General features: G+C 42.7%; 1 protein-coding gene across 1 annotated transcript in view; it reads left to right on the plus strand.

The window, feature by feature from the left end:
• Window positions 1-14,605: 14,605 nt before the first annotated feature.
• PPARGC1A (peroxisome proliferator-activated receptor gamma, coactivator 1 alpha) overlaps window positions 14,606-16,572 on the plus strand; it is a gene marked incomplete at its 5' end in the record, with an annotated part of 28,972 nt that continues 27,005 nt past the window's right edge. Inside the window, 2 exons of the mRNA XM_009575120.1 lie at window positions 14,606-14,829; window positions 15,780-15,902. Coding sequence (XP_009573415.1) covers window positions 14,606-14,829; window positions 15,780-15,902 — 347 coding nt within the window. The remainder of the gene's footprint in view (window positions 14,830-15,779; window positions 15,903-16,572) is intronic.

Raw genomic sequence — 16,572 nt, forward strand, 5'->3', positions numbered from 1 at the left:
GCTGAACCCTTAGTTCACTTTCTCCTGCTTATCTTTCCTTGGGGCAAACCTATCTATCTGACTATCTGCACAGGTAATGACTTACCCAACTGGCTTTGGATGTTTTCTGGCTTTTATCTTCCCGAAGTAAGTTATGCAAAGAGAGGGCCCCACTCAAACAATACATTTTGTGGACCCTTTGTTTCTCCAAGATGCTTGCTGAATTGCTGTTATATTATAGCCTCTTCCTCCTGTGTTTTGGGGGGTCGCCCCAGCTTTTTGTGTTAAGCTAGATGGTCTCCATGCTCACTTCCGAACTCGGTCATGACTGCGTTCCTTCCCACTGGTCCAAACTTGTCTCTTTTGCTGTGGCGCGCTGATATTCTCCCTAACATCTGCTACGTCATACAGGTATCCTGGGGCTTTCTGGTGTGGAGGTACATCTGACACACTATCCTTGTTCTGTTGTGGCCATTCACTGCTGTCTCTGTGTTAACTTTCTCTGGAGAACTCCATTCTGGAATGCCAGTAATAAGTGAGCAAATATGGGGACTTTTTCTGTACAAAAGATGGCAAAATCACCAAGTTCCATGAATGCAAAAAAATGAGCCTCCCCTAAATTACGTTGCTCTTGACAACCATTTTCCAGTCCTCTTCTGTCAACTGGAAGCTCGGCTGCAAGTGCTTTGGGACAGGGACTGTGTGCACTCTTGGCATCCATGAAATGTTGTCCCCTTCTTGGAAGGGGAGACTGGTGTTGCTGGTTGGAACCCTGCCCTCCACCGTGCTCATGGGCACTCTCTGGCCTGGAAAAGTTGATTAACCTCTGCGTATCAAATCCCCTGCTATAAAGTGAGGATTAGAATCCTCCTTTCTTGGTCTTGTCTGTTTGAACTGTGAATATTTTCTGCAGATACTTTCCCTTATGATGTGACTGGAGATCGTTCGGTGCAATAGCGCTGTTGTCTTGGTAGTGCTAGAGTAACACTTAGCCAGGAGGAATTTAAATTGCAGGAGATGGATAGTAATGTTAATCATCTTAATGAAGATAGAGCATTATTTTTGCTGCGTGACTGTGGAAGGAAGGGCTGAGAAATAGATGACTAAAATCACTGAGTGCGTATTTTCAAAGACGGGGCTTGCTCAGCAGCCAGGTGACAATAGACATGTTGTTTATTTGACAGAGAGACTGTGAACTTAACTCCTGACTCAAAAAGAAAACTTGCTTCCCAAATGAAGACATATGGAGGTTTTTAATGGCAGTTGCAAGACATGTGGCTAGGTTATGCCTCTATGTGTGAGCTTATAAAGGCACTGGGTATATATCTGGTGAGGGAATCTGTGAATTCCACCACTATTTAAGAGTGAAAACATTTCTCACCCTGGAAAGAGAGTCAAATAAAAATTGTGTCTGAGAGAACAGGCTCTGCCAGCTCCCCGGCAGTCGGATGCAATGCCTGCCCAATAAGGGAAGGAACTTCTGTTCAGCTGCATGGTTGGGTTTTAGCTTGACCTTGCCCAGAATTTGTCTCTAGAAGTTGGCCTTACTCAAGGTGGGGGTTTTAAATATATATTACATGTATTAGTATATGACTCGTACTAAAAAGTTGCAGTAAAATCAGGGAAGGAAAAAATACTGGAAAACATGCTAAAATACGTGCCTGAATCAGTTTCCATTTGATACTCTTGTTATGGCAATCATCCAGGTGCCAAGACTGGTGTAGTACCTGGGACGTCATGTGGAAGGCAGTGGGCAGGAATCAGTGTGCGGAGGCACTTGCTGCTTGAATCCTGTGATGTTCCCGATCTGAGCTCGTACAGCGAGTACCCATGACGGTGTTATCTGCAGAAGTGCGGAGAGTTGAGACAACAACAGCAGCAGGGATGTTACACCGAATGACTGATTTCTGCGGTGATGTCTTTCAGGCTGGCTGTAGCAAGAGTAAAATGTATGTAAGGACTGAGAACATTTGTGCTTTGCTTTCGAATTTCCTTGTTTTGATACCTTGTCATGGTTTTCAGTGAGTAGCAGATGAACAGGTATCCTGCTTAAGACCACTTAAAGAGAACTGCTTGTAGCCTTGAAAAAAAAGCAGCTCATTTTTTATGTTTTAAAGATGAGGTAGCTTCATTAAAGACTGTAGGGTTTTGCAGTTTTACCCCAAAGAAAACACTGATAGCTCCACAGTTCAGCTGGCAGTGAACCGTGTCAGACCGTGGAGCCTTGCCCATATGTGTGAGTCCTCTTACGGTACCAAAACTCGTTTAGTTTTCTTCTGAAGTCCTGTCTCACTCAGATACGCATTTTGGAACTTCAGAATTAAATGTAATAAAGCAGATTTTTATTTTTACTGTCTTTTGATGAACCATGCAATGAGAGAGTGAGGATGCGGCGTTAGAGTATCTTTTGATTTGCTATTTGCTATGTGTTAAACATTTATATTTCAAAGAAGCGTTTGTACCTATACCGAGTGCTTGGCAAATCCAACAGCTCATTAGATGTTAACAATAGCAATGCTGCTAAATACAAATGATTCATAGGCAAAGTGCCCCTCAGGCTATATCTCTGAGAGAAAAAGTGGCAAATAGAATCAGAAACTAATTAAATAGTCAGCTAAAGTGAGCATAACTTAAAAAAGCTCTAAAACTACCAAAAATGGAAACATATTACAGTTATCTGCATTCACAGTGCAGAACAAGTTTGGTAGTATTTAAGATAATTCTCTAGTGCCTGCTATTTTTAGTCCAAGGGTAAGCTTCTGTAAGAGCCTTTCAGCATTGCATCCCTTTAACCTGGCCTAGCAAGCTAAGCCAGTAAGCTGTCTGATTTCCGTCTTACAGGAGGCAGAGAGATAGCTAAAACAAACCATTTGTGGTGAAAACACTCAGCCTATCTTGTCTTAAGAGCTTTCTTCGTATAGATTTTTTTTTTCAAACATCCCAATATAAAGCGTTGCTTGTCAGAGACCAAAATGTCAGGCTTTGCTGTTTGGAAATCGTAGAAGCGCAGGAATGAAGGAGGATTTTATAGACCCAGCCTAATGGAAATAAACATCCCTGCATTGCCACCAGTGAAACCCAATCAGGGCAGTTTAGGCTATTGGTACCGATGCGTCTGAGGAAAAAGGAACGTATTTAGTATTTTCTGGGGAAGGAAGGGCAGACATAAAGGGCCTGATTTGCTTCTCACTTACACTTAATCTGTCCTGGTTTAACTCCATTGACTTTGCCGGGTGACGCTTGGTTTGTGCTGCTCTAATCCAAGGGAGAGTCAAGCTGGGGTCGGCGTTACACTCCCTGTGCTGCCGGCACTTGGGTTCGGGGCACCCTTTGCTGTCGAAACAGGGGGCAAGGCTGTATGCAGCTGTAAAACACTGTGATGCTCATTGCACACTGGTGGTTTGGAGTGCTTCAGGTGGATAAAACTTGGCAATATTATTCACTTACACGTAGCTCTTTTTTATTGGAAATACTAGGATTCCCCCCTTCCCTTAGTCTATAGGATGAAGTGCAACCGTTTTTACTTTCTTCTCTCTTTCCCCTTTCTCTCTCTCTTTTCGTTTCTCCCCCTCTCTCTCTGACGGTGTGTGATTCTTACGTATGTTTACAAAACAGGATTTTATTGCCACCTAAACATGAGTGGTCCCACCCGCTCCTCTCAGCCAGCTGAGCAAGACTTAAGCACAGTATCCTGTCCTCTGTCTGAAATAGTTAGAAACGGAGGTCGTGCTGCCTGGATTAACAATTGTAGCTCCAGCCTTCTGCCCCCAGAAATGTCCCTTAAACAGGATTTCCCTTCCCAGGACACTGGATCAAGAAGGCGGCTCTTTCGTCTTGGGCTGTTTCCAGTCTGTGGCTCCCTTCCCCTCTTTCTTCCCCCTCATTTTGGGTGCTGATAGAGCAGGACAAACTGTCTCAATACAAAGGGAGGCCATCTGAGCCAAGAAAACCTAGGCTGTGTTGAAGCCGGTGACCTGCAGGGTCCCACCTCTGATTTAGTAGTCAAATGGCTGCAATTCACTTATTATTCCTGGGGCTAGGCACATCCCGTGGGGTTTTGGCTGTGCATCTAGCAGCTACATAGGCTTGATTATAACTTGTGTCGACTTCAGCAGGGATAACTTTTAAACTGAAGATGCACTTGGCATGAACAAATACATTTCCAGTAGGAAATGACATCTATAAGCACAGCGTCTACCACACTGTAGGCAAGATGCACTTATAAACTCATCTGCTTAGTCATGGCAGTGTAGTGCTCAGCTGGAAAACTCACTTGATAAGTAGGAAGAATTAGCCTTTACTGGCCTTGAGCTGGACTGCTATTAGTCCCGGGCCAGGTTGGTATAGATAAAGTACGCAGGAGCTGCTGCTCTCAGCTTCAGAATCAACATACCTGAAGAGCGGAGGACCAGGTCCCCAGCTAGTGTAAATCTGCATAGCTCCGTTAAAACCTGTGGAGAGGCCCTAATTTACAGTGGCTGAACATCTGGGCCCAAGTTCTTTTTCTTTTTGTTACTAGCAGGATTAAATAGAAGTTCCCAAAATTATTTATTATAGGTGCTGTGGCAGCATCTCAAAGCCCAGTTGTAAATCAGGACACCATTGTGAATGGGGTATGTGTGAACACATAACAAAAAGACGGTCCCTGCCTAGAGGAACTTACGGCCTAATTAATAATGGTACTTAGTGCATTAATAGGTACAGCTGGACTTGACTGCCTGTTACAGGTCATTTTTAAAGATGCAGGGAAAAAAAAAATGCCCAGGTTCATTTTCACCATTTCTGATGAAAAAGGGATTGGATAACATCAGTGTCTCACAAAGAAAAATACAATCTTTTACATCGTACAGATGGAGGGCTGGTGATCAAGAACATGCACTTTTAAAAGACTAGCAAAGGATGAGCAATATATTCAGTTTTGACTAAGAAATAAATAGAAGAGAGGCAACTGCGGTGGGAACTGTAGCGTGCACCACAGCATGCATGCGCTGCATAACTCTGCTAGGCTGGTTGAGGGTAAATGAACAAGGTAGTGTAAACTGGCAAATTAGTTTTACATTTTAGTGTCAACCCCATTTTATCAACATTATCTGTGAAGACTAGTGAAGTCCAGGAAACTTAGAAACGAGCCAACAGTGGACGTGCTCTAGAGGAGGCTTTGCAACAGATAGCTTCTGTGATCTTTATTTTTTTTTTAATGTTTTCTGTTTTAAAATCACCATCTCTAGTTTACAATTCTATTCGCATACACAAAATTGCACTGAAAGAACATTAAAGTCTTAGCACCTAGTGACAAATCAAGGAAATACATAGTTGAGGATATTATGAGACATCTAAATGAATCCAAATGCCTAACTGGTGGAAAATTCCGACACATCTCCTCATCCTGAAGAGTGTCCTCGGTGATTGTAGGGGTTTACCAGGATGCACTGTTCAATTGCTGCTTTTTGAGGCGAGGGCTTATTTGCCTGCTGGGACAAGCTTACATTTTGTTTTCATGGAACTGTAAAAGCAAACTGAAAAGCCTGGCAAAATGCACCTGTGGTCTGTGCTGTGTTAAACCCTATACCTGTTAGCACCTTCCTTACAGTGGCATCTCCACATTCTCACTTGGTGCTTCATTATAAAGGAGCTTTTTATTGGTTTCAGCCTAGGATGCTCACAGTATGGGTACCGGGAGAGTTCTCTCAGCTGAGCATCTCCTTAGATATGGGAACATGACTGAGGTTTTTCGGAACATTTTTAGCCTGGTAAGCGTAGAGCGCACATATCTAAAGATATATTTTTTCCTCTTTGTGGTAATTTCCTCAGATTTTTTAGGGCTAATGTCTACTATCTTTGTTTATTTTATCTAGCTAAACCACCTCTCTGAATGCTATGTGTGTCACTCAACACATCTGCTCGTACATACCAGGAGGATGTTGGAGCCGTTGCTGTGACACTTAAAGATAGGAGTATAGCTACATATGTAAAACATATAAAGTAAATGCATCTTTAGCCTTGTAAACAAGTTTTTGTGTTGTGTCTGAATAAACTCTTAGCCAGCTGAGACCAGATGGCAGGCTTCCAGTTAGATCACAATAAAAATTGATGGGAAGCCCAGATGTATTAATGATATACTGATCCATTCGTGCTGCAGGTCTAAGGAAAACCGGTGTTTTTCTTCCTGTGAGACATGACTTGTGTTTGTCGTACCTGTTCAACAGGCGTGGTGGTAGGTTTGATGAAGCTGAACACGCTGAAAAATTAAAACATCGTAAAAAGCATTTAATGAAGTTGATACTTTGCAAATGCTAATTTCCTGGTCAAATTAAATTCCAATTTTCTAACAGTAAAAGCACCAGATAGAAGTGTCTTATTTTGCTGTTTAAAAAGGAATTTTTGAGTGCGTGTTCTGTTCGCACAAAAAGCAGTCTCCACATAATTGAACAGAATTAAAAAATATATATAAACTCTTCTCTGCTATATTGTATATAATTTTACCCTGAAATTTATATTTTTGTAGAGTCATAAATCTCTAGAAAGAAGTAGGGATTATGATAGACATCCTGACACATCCAATATAATTTAAAGCAAATGCAACACTGAAATAGAGAATGAACAAAAGCGACAAGATGATGCTTCATAGTTTGCAAAGGAAGGGTCTATACTACCACTCAAGTGCATTTTTTAGAGGTGTCTATCATTATCAAGAGGAAAAAGAAGTTTTCACATCAATTACATATGTGAAATAATTACTGCAAATTATCTGTAGCTCTTTTTTCCCCAGAACATGCTATACTGCCTAACAAAGGTATATGAATGTTGAAAAATTTTATGTCAGTGCATAGAGAGATTAGTGTGGGCATGCACTATAAATCAAGTAAATAAATAAATCTGAGCAAGCAGTGTTTGAATATTTGGACTGAAATACTGCTGACACTATCACTGAAAGCTCTGCCACGGGGAGAGTCCCAAACATCTTCCCTACCTGATGCTGTAGCCTGTAGCCTTCCTCCCCCTGCCTCCCTCTTTTTGCAGTACGCATTCCCAGTTAGAGCTTGTCTGGATTGGGACCCTTGGTGAGGAACTGTGACTCCCTACCCTCCTGTATATTTTAGGTACGTAATAGTAATAATTAAAAATCTCTGTCTGGGTTGTTTCTCAGGACCTTACCACGTGCATAAGCGATTGCCTGTAAAAGGGGAAGGGAGGGTGGGTAAGAGGCACCGTGTGCTGCTCCAGGGGAGAAGGTGCTGGGTGGTGGGCTCGGAGGGCAGCCTGTGTACCCTCTCGCACCCCAGGCAGTGAGCTACTCATGGGGGTTGGGCTGCCCATCCTGCATCCCCCATCCCCAGCAGCAGCCAGCTCCCCCCTGCTTCCCCACCACTGCTGGCAGCAAGCAAACTTCACCTCCCCCTTTGCTTCTCTGGCCATCTTGCACAGCGAAGGAAAATGCCCAGCCTTTCTTTTTTCTGTGGCTCTTCATCAGGCTCTTCCTCCCCTTTGCACTTCTGCCCTGTCCCTGCTCTTGTTTTTCCCCACCGGAGACGCAGGTAGAGTTTTGTGCTTCAGTGTGGAGCTCTGCCCAAACCTAGCCCACCACGGGCTGGACAAGAAATGCCAGGTCTTTTCCTGCTGCAGTTCCCCACCCATGAAGACCGGGTGGTCTTCCCTGGCACGGGGCAAGACAGCACAATAGTATGTCCACGGCGTGCCTCAGCATTACGGACATGCGGTTCCTGGTAGGAGGTTTGGTAATGCTTTTACAGTGTCAAGTCCTGTACAAGTTAAAAAGCCCCTCTGGTGAGCTAACCCAGTCCAAAACATAGGTAATGCATTTATTTAGTCATCAGCAAATTAGCCTATGTAGTTAGCAAATGTTAAGGCCCAAAATGCTGATAAGATGATTTGCTTTCAGGTGTTTTCTCAATATTGTGCTCAGCATCAAGTATAAATTGAATAGAGTGACCTTTTGCTACTGAGTCAAATTGACTGCATTTCCAAAGATTCTGTGGTTTCAATTACCATAAATTTTTGATACTGGGTCTACCACCAGTGTACAGATTCCAGCGCAGCAGTATCTTATCATTGGTTCCCTTAACACAGTCAATGGCACAATAGCTGGCTCTCAGATGATTTTTTGTTTTGTCTTTTCCCCAGAATCAAAGATTACTATCATAGAGGGGAAGGATGCAGTTTACACAAATGAAATTGGAATGGCTTGAAAAACGTGAATGAATTTTGATCAGAAGATGTAAAACAGGTTGCAGGTTGCTAGCTGGATCCTCAGTTTGTGAGATGAATAAGTCAATTAGTGCTCTTCAGTTTATTAGAAACTTAATTGCCAGGCTGTAATGGAAACTTCTGAACTGCAACAACTCGTTAGAAGCAATAAAGAAAGTGACTTTGTGGCAGAAGAATATTTAGTAGGCTCTTTTAAACTGACATGTTCAGCTTAGAGCAGAAAGGTTAGATTTTTCACCCGAAAAGATAGTCCATCTAACAGGAGCTATGGCAGCATTATTTCAGGTGATCAAGGGCGCGATCTTAAAGAAAACCCTATTTGCAAATGGCCTGTGCCGTGGTTTTGCGTTGTGATGCTTTAATCCCAGATACTTGACAGAAGTTTTACAATGTCAGATGAGCGTGTCTCTTTTTCAGAGAGAAAGTAACCTGAGTTCAGTTACCAAGATTAAACATGAGAACTTTTTGAGACTAGAAATACTTCTATACACCATGTTGAGTATATGAATAATAATAAATATTGTTACTTTTATGTTGTTATACCCTGGAGAAGAGAGGGGGGGAAATGGATGCTGCAGATGCTTCCATCTCCTTCAGATTGCGGACCTTGCGCAGGTCCTTCTTGCAGTGCTGTAATGTCCCTGGGAGTGATGCTGGGAGTTCATTCCACTCCAGGGACCTAGCTCTGGAAGTTAAGCATTGCAGTACCTGCACTGAGTATAATTACACTATTTATTTAACATTGTACTGGGGGAGAGTGGGATGGCAGAGCATATTGCTTCAGGTCTGCACAATATCTCCAGAAATCCATCTGGAGTGAAGCTTTTACGTAAAATACGGGGATGTGGTCGATCCTACAGATGAGATATATACGCGGTCCATACGTTGGGCAATGGGACTGCCGAAAGCGGAAGGCAAGCTCTGGATTCAAGTGGTCTTTGCCTACAGGTGCATGTGAGGAGTATAAGTATAGCTGTCTCCTTCAAAAGAGAAGATCTCTTGTTTCCTTCCCATACCCTAAAGGCATTTGCACAGGGGTGGTGATAATTAATCCCCACATTTCTACTACATATAAAGAAACCTGGCTGTAATTTTCTCCTAGTGGGACTCCCATTTTGTTTTTAAAGATAATTGATAGCTCTGGACTTAAGCATTTCAATTATGGGAGTGTCTCTTGGGGACCAGACTAACGGACCTTGGAAAAACGTTCTAATGCAAATGCATCATGTGGATTTTTACTGTAAGACAGCGCAGGACGCCTAAGGATTTGCAAAGCAGTTGAACAGTAAAATAAAAGCTGAAATACTTCTCAAAATATATAACGTCATGGGACTGGTTGCGAGCAGGTGGGGTCGAACAAGTGGTTCTTCACTTGGACCACTGATTCCTCTTTGGCCGTGGGAGAAAATACTGCCAGGTATGGCCAGTTCTAAGTCGAGGAGAAGGAGGCACTTGCCTTGGACAGCACATTGAGAAGGCAGCAAGATCACCGTGACAGCACTGTCTGTGCCAGTGGCGTGGCAGGCTGGCTCCTTCTGCTCCAGAAGAGGGAAGACTTGGGCTGTAATTCTTCTCTTTCACCATCCCTAGCCGCAGCTCTCATTTTTTGCTGGCAGGAGCAGGAAGACCAGCCTGCATCCTAGTCCCTTCCCTCCTCCTACCTTCCCTGTGCTTCTGCCCAGTCTGCGGCTCCTTATCCTCGGGTAGCAAAGCTTGGTTGGTGGGTCCAGGCCTGAGATACCATCTGCCCCTACTCCTGCATGTTTGTTGGCAGGAGGTGCTCAGGGCTGGGGTGGTGTTGGTGAGCTTTTCGGTGCCTCTGCATCCCTACGTGCAAAAAGGGGCGAATCTGTACCCCTCATTTCTCCTAGGTGTGAATCTTAAGGACGTTCTTATTCCAAAATGTGTCATTAAGGAATTAAATCCTGTTGGAAGTCCCAGATGTGCTCACAAGTAATTTTTGTGCTTTTGAAAGTAGTGCCATAATGTATTAGCATTTTTAGATCACTCGGATATTTTCAGCTGGAGGAAAATCTTTTCTTTTCTTTGTTAATTATGCTATGAATAGATCTTAGGCTACTGAGGAGAAATGAGTCGATATGTTGAAATGGTGATCCCTTGTGAGTTCAGGTGTACACCTGGCTGCTCTGAATTGCTTACCGAGCTGGGCTGCTGGAGCGGTGACAGCTTCCACCAGCTGCGGATCTGTCCCAAAGTTTCCTGGGGTTTTTACGAAGACGTGGCAAGCTGCCACTGCTCCCAGCTCCTCAGGGCTGTGGAGTAATACCACAGTTTAGACCCTGATCTTTCAGTATGAATCAAGATGGGCCCCTGCACTGTTCAAATTACCAGTAAAGAAACTTTAGAGCATCATTATCATTCATTAGCTGATCTCACTCCTTGAGATACAGTAAGCAAACGCTGTGCATGTAATAATCAGAAATGAAAGGCGGAGGGAATCAACCAGAGGGAAAATGTTGGAAGATACTATTAACATTTGGAAGAGATTTTCTAAATGATGGGCTTGACCCTTTTCTGGAGTGAATCAGCATACCCAAGCTGACTGCAGGAGAGCTACAGTGGAGTCCTGTATCTGGACCTCGGCACACTGGCTTCAAGGTTTTCAAGAAGGGATTGGTACATGGGAAAGACAAGGTGGCCGAGTCTCCATTACAGCTCAGTTGTAGGCATCTGCAATTGCTGACAAGTAACATGTATTATAGACATAAAATGCTACCCGCGAGGTGAACCTGGCTCCATCAATAGGCAGAATAAGCAAAGGAGAAAGAATTATCAGGGGTAGAGGATTTAAATACCTTTGTGTGGGTAAATTATCAACTCATTTCTTATAGCTTTTCACTGACCAAAGAGAGAATGTCTCTGGAGACATTTTACTGAAGGCAGAAACCAATTAGAATAAGATTGTTACACAACTAATAAAGTGTTTTCAGACAGAGAATTATTTTTAGTGCTGTAGAAATATTAAAGCATTAGAACAAAACATGTAAAAGCAGAGAAGAGCACAGTTAGACACTTCTCATGGTTTTAGGCTCCTAGATCACTCATTTTTGAGGTGTTCTGGCAGTTTACAGCATTGCGTTCGCCCATGCACAGTGGCACCAATGCCAAATCTTACTTCTTTTCAGAGCTAATGCCATTCTGGATACGCCAGAAACTTTTGCTGTCAGAAACGTGGAAGCGTATGCGTTCAGTGACATACTGGTTCCTTGCCTGCTTCAGCTGGGTGAAAATTTACAGGGGTCAAAAAACTTCTGGCCCCGATGCCTTTATGTTAAACTAACAACCAAGGACGCTAAGAAGTTCATGCGGTGTGGCTGGGAAGTGATGCATAACTGCTTCTGCGTTAAAAAGACCCATTAGTTAGCAAGATGCAGTCACTATGAATTGTTTTCATAAGTGTTTAATAATTGCGTGTATTTGCCGTGTGGATTTACATTCGAGATTATCCTCTACCCCTTTTTCTTATGCACTGTAGTTCATTTAGGTGGTCTAAATACTTTGGATCTCCTCCTTTAGACAGAAGCAAACCCTTTCAGTATGATCCTGCTTGGAAGTTAGGGACACGGCAGAGAGTTCCTGAGAGCACGCGGCACTTCTTCTGACCTCGGCGGAGGTCGAAGGTGCTCAGCTCCTCCTGATTCACCGAGCCTGTGTGATGTGCAGGTTGGATGCCAGTCTGAAACATGAACTTCTCTGATGACAGTGCTGAAACCATGAAGGAGCCTGCATTTGGCCATGGCGTTGCTTCTCCCCAGTGCTGTCAACACTAAGACTCAGGTTGCGATAGCAAAGCAGAAAGCTGCTGCTTCAGTGATTATTGCTCAGACATTGATGCACCTGACCATCTCTCCCTCCGCATCTCCCCTCAGCACCATTTCTGCTGTATCTAATAATTGTGTTTCTTTATAAACAGTAATTTAGGACAATTAGGAGCAATAGCATAGTTAAACCTTTAAAAGGTTATCTTGCAATGTCATTTTCTTGACTAATGTGTTCCTGGTACCATGTCGTTTGTGAATAGACATGTGTTAGCCAGCTAGTGTGCTTCATCTGTGGTGACTTTGATTTATTTGCTCTGTAAATTGGGACTGAAGCAATAATGGAAAGCGACATTAATTGTTTAACAGAGTCCTCTTTGTCACATCCTGTGCTTTCTCTGGGGTGTTTGAATGTTGAAACTTGTACAAAACTAATTGAAATTGCTGTGATGAGGACCGGTGTCCACTCAACTTTCTGTTCTTGAATGTCAGCGCACTTGAATGTCTGTTTAAAGCACGAGAGCTGAGCAGCTAACAGCAAATAGCAGGGTTTCTTCTGGCATGCTATTATTAAAGAAGGCATTCCCCGTTAGAAATAGTAACACTTCCAGCTTTGTTGCCAGCTTTATAAGCTGCAAGGCTCAGTAAGGGGGGGCGATGGTGCGCCCCACCAGCTAGATGTGCTGGCGAAGTTCCTGGTGCGGGGCTTTGGGGCAGGCAGCCAGACCCCCCGCGGCCACCCTGGGGCGGAGGGCTGGCTCTCGCCACCATTCATCCCACCGCCTGCAAGGGGTTTGAAATGCCGTTGGAAAAAAAGTCAGCGCTTCATTACATCGCAAAGTACTTTGTCGCCTGATAACACCTTTTCGAACTTTTCTAGAAGAGGCACGGTAATTTTCCTCTTTGCCTCTCAAAAAGTGGCTGTGAAAAGCTGCATTTGGAGCGCCGTTTTATGCGCAAGGTGGCTTCCCTCTGCTTATTTCCATCCTCTGCACACTGAATTATCACGGCACTGTGCGTGTGTCTGCTTGGTATGGTGGAAATCACCAGATACCAGGACTTAGACTCTTTTTCTCAGTGGCCAAGCCCCTTTTGGCCTTCTAAGTAAATGCTTCTCCTTAGCATTAGCTTTGCCTGAGTGTTTATTTGTTTCTTGGGGATGGTGCTGTAAGCACCAGAACAGTCTGTGCTCTGCCATAGCTTTCTAGCTCGAAGACAGAGCTTTTCTGTAAGAAGCTGTGAGGTGTGATTTGGCAGGGAAGCCTGGCAGGAGCAATTATCTGTGTGGTTTATGAGCATCTCTGTTCGGAGTCTGGTAGATACAGTATCACTGAAAAAAGTCATGCTAAGGGATACCCAGATTTACTTGATTTTTTTTTCTGTTCTGCGGTGCTACTGGCAATGTTTTGTTGTTGACTGTTTTAACTTTCTAATTTTTTTCAAAGGGAGAGCTTTTGTTTGTCTTACTGGTGTATTCCTTGCTAGTTCACTTTTAAACTATGAGATTTGAACTCAGCTGAAATCTCTTCAAAGTGTGAACCCTGGAGCGTGATGAACCACTCTGAAGCTGGTGGAAAAACTCCCAATTTGATATCCCTGGAATCAGTGAAAGGCTTTTGATTTATTTCAATAGCACTAGGATCAGCCTAGGAATCCTAGATAATTGATCTGTCAAGATCAATTTCCAATCTCTCTGAAAAATAAATATAATGATTTTTACACAATTCTATTCTTCAGAGCTCTGAGTACTCCAAAAATCTGTACCTTAATATACAGTAGAGACTGTATTTCATTAAAAAATCAGAAGGCATTTAAATGTACTCAATTTGACAAAAAGAAGTCTTGTTGCTGAAATAAGATACCTAATATAAATTAACATTACAGCCACATCTGATTAGGAATTAATCTACTTTTTATAATTGCAGTCTGAATTAGATAAATGCATACAATAGTCGCACTGAGCACTTAGATGACGTAACTCAAAAGGACAACTTCAAAGGCAGCCTGCTTAATACATTTCTTTAAAAGAAACCCAAAGAGCCTGCCATTTACAATATGAGTCCTGATGGCTAGTCTTATGCCAAAATGCTCAGGAATGAGAAGATTTTTGCTTGGGTTTGGAGCAAGGATTTCCAGAAGTACGGAGGGGAAAACCTTTCTTTCTTACACCAGGCCGCGTATGTGAACAAGCTTTTCCAAATTTCACTGGTGATTCATTTTGGTCTTCTGATTAGCTGTTGTCTTCTCTGATTCTTGTAATTTTGTCAGGTCAATTAGCTGATGTTCAGCGTTGAAAAGAAAAAGAAAGAGCCAGCCTGGGCTGACACCATCATCAAGTGTCAGCAGCTTAGGCACATCCTGTAATACAATCCCTGGGTGATTACTTCTCATTGTTAACATGGATAAAAAAAAAAGAATTGTGGAAGAAAAGTAAACTAGAGCAATACAATGCGAATGCAAAGAGATTTCTCTTGGACGCAGAGATGGATAATTTTATTGCACTTAATTACATCTTCCAAGGTGCTGTTGCAGGTTATTGTTTCAAGGGCTGGTTTAACTGTGTTTTGACTGCTTTTTCACATACAGAGGCATCGTTTTGTTCCTTTTCTCTTCTCACCCAGTTCTGTTTTTTTTTTGTCCCCTCCCACAGAAGATAGATGAAGAGAGCGAGGCAAACTTGCTAGCCGTTCTCACTGAAACACTGGACAGCATCCCCGTGGATGAGGATGGATTGCCTTCATTTGATGCACTGACAGATGGAGATGTGACCAACGAAAATGCCACTAGCCCTTCCCCAATGCCCGACGGCACCCCTCCAACTCAGGAGGCAGAAGAGCCGTCTCTAGTAAGAACCCTTCCTACTGTTTAACAGGAATTGGATGTGCCTCTGGCTACCCGCTGCATGGGTATGATGTAGTCACAGTAAGGTCTGGACTTTTCATTTAGACTGGAAAAGAAAATCAAGTAAAGAACTGAAAATTAAGCAGGGAAGAAACCCCACCAAATAGCCATAGGATGACTAATACGGCAGTCTATTAAAAAGTGTGTTAAAGATACTGTTTTTGAGATTCTTGTGCTAATGGCTGACACTTTTGCTTATCATTCTGTTCAAATAAGTCAGGGTAGTCGTTTTTAATTAATATTTCATTTCTCGGGGCTCTTTTTGTATGTATGTTTAGACATCACTTTTGGTGATCTGTAAAGAAAGGCCCATTGAGTCTGGTGGGACATAGGGCTAATTTTGTGCCTTTAACATTGATTTCACCAGCTTAGTGCTAATCAGGGCAAAACTGAACCTTGGGTGAGGATGTGGGTGAAACCTTATATGCATTTTGCTCAGTAAAACCAGTTTCAGACGTTATTCTGTTTCTGCTTAAAGCCCCTTATCACTGGCTTCTGCAGAAGCAGAACCAGATACCTGCATCTTGACGCTGTATCCATTAGTCTGTTAAAGTTAACGTCTCTGTTTAGATCAGAGGCCTCTTCTGTCAAACAGATTGCCGAGAATTTCATTTTGCCATGGATTCAGAAATCCAAGACCCCTGTCATTTCTGCTTGCCCCTCAGTGTACTGCAGTAAAGGGAGCAGAAATACGCTGCCAAGCCAGAAGAAAATGAAATCTGTTTGCTCTGGGGAATATCAAGCCTTTCTTTCTGTTTTATTGTACTTTGCTTGCTGAAATTGATATAGCTAACTTTAAGTAACTATGCAAAAATGTAGATAAGTCATTTCAATCCATAAAGATGCATAACTTACTCTTTTCCTTCCACCTCCCTTTCCCTGATGTGTTTGTAGCTTAAGAAGCTCTTGCTGGCTCCAGCCAACACTCAGCTAAATTACAATGAATGCAGTGGTCTCAGCACACAAAACCATGCAAACACTAATCACAGGATCAGAACAAGCCCTGTGGTTGTTAAGGTACAAACTTAATCTTTGTAATAAGGAAAAAAGAGAAAAAAAAGAAAGAAAAAGTGCAACAAGGTCTTTTATGCTTTCAGCAACCAAGCAAGCAGTAGATCTATATGTATTGTGTTAATCTGCCTACTGTCTTGCAACTGCTTTTAAAAAAAAAAGTCAACAGATTATAGACTGAGTTCCAGAAAATCACCTGAGCTCCTTTATGCTCTGAATATTTAATTTATGCTTTTTCTCTTGGCAGAGTTCAGTTGTAGTCCCACCGTCTGTTACTCTTGCCTACTTTATTGATACACAGAGTAGTAGGGGGTACGATAAAATTTGCTGATGGGCTGGTGTTGTTTATGAGTGACTCCAGGATGTGGGACTGCCATTTTACCAGCTGTCTGAGCTAAGAAAAATGACACTGGATTCTTGGCAAAAGATGTATATCAGCCATTAATTGGATAGAATGGGGGCTCTGATATAATTCTGTTAGCAGGCAGTATTAAACAATGTTTGTCTTGCCGTTCACTGTAACTGAAAACAGAGCGTTTAGGGGTACTTAAGAGAGTTGTGAATACTGGGCTCAAGCAATCAGCAGCAAATTAAGGTTTAAACCAGCTTATTTTTTTGCTCACAGTAAAGGCGCTGTAGGGTCTTGTTAGTTACATGTTGCTGAGTAGGAACATTG

The sequence above is a fragment of the Fulmarus glacialis genome, unplaced genomic scaffold, assembly GCF_000690835.1.
Source record: "Fulmarus glacialis isolate BGI_N327 unplaced genomic scaffold, ASM69083v1 scaffold6523, whole genome shotgun sequence".
Classification (NCBI taxonomy): Eukaryota; Metazoa; Chordata; class Aves; order Procellariiformes; family Procellariidae; genus Fulmarus; species Fulmarus glacialis.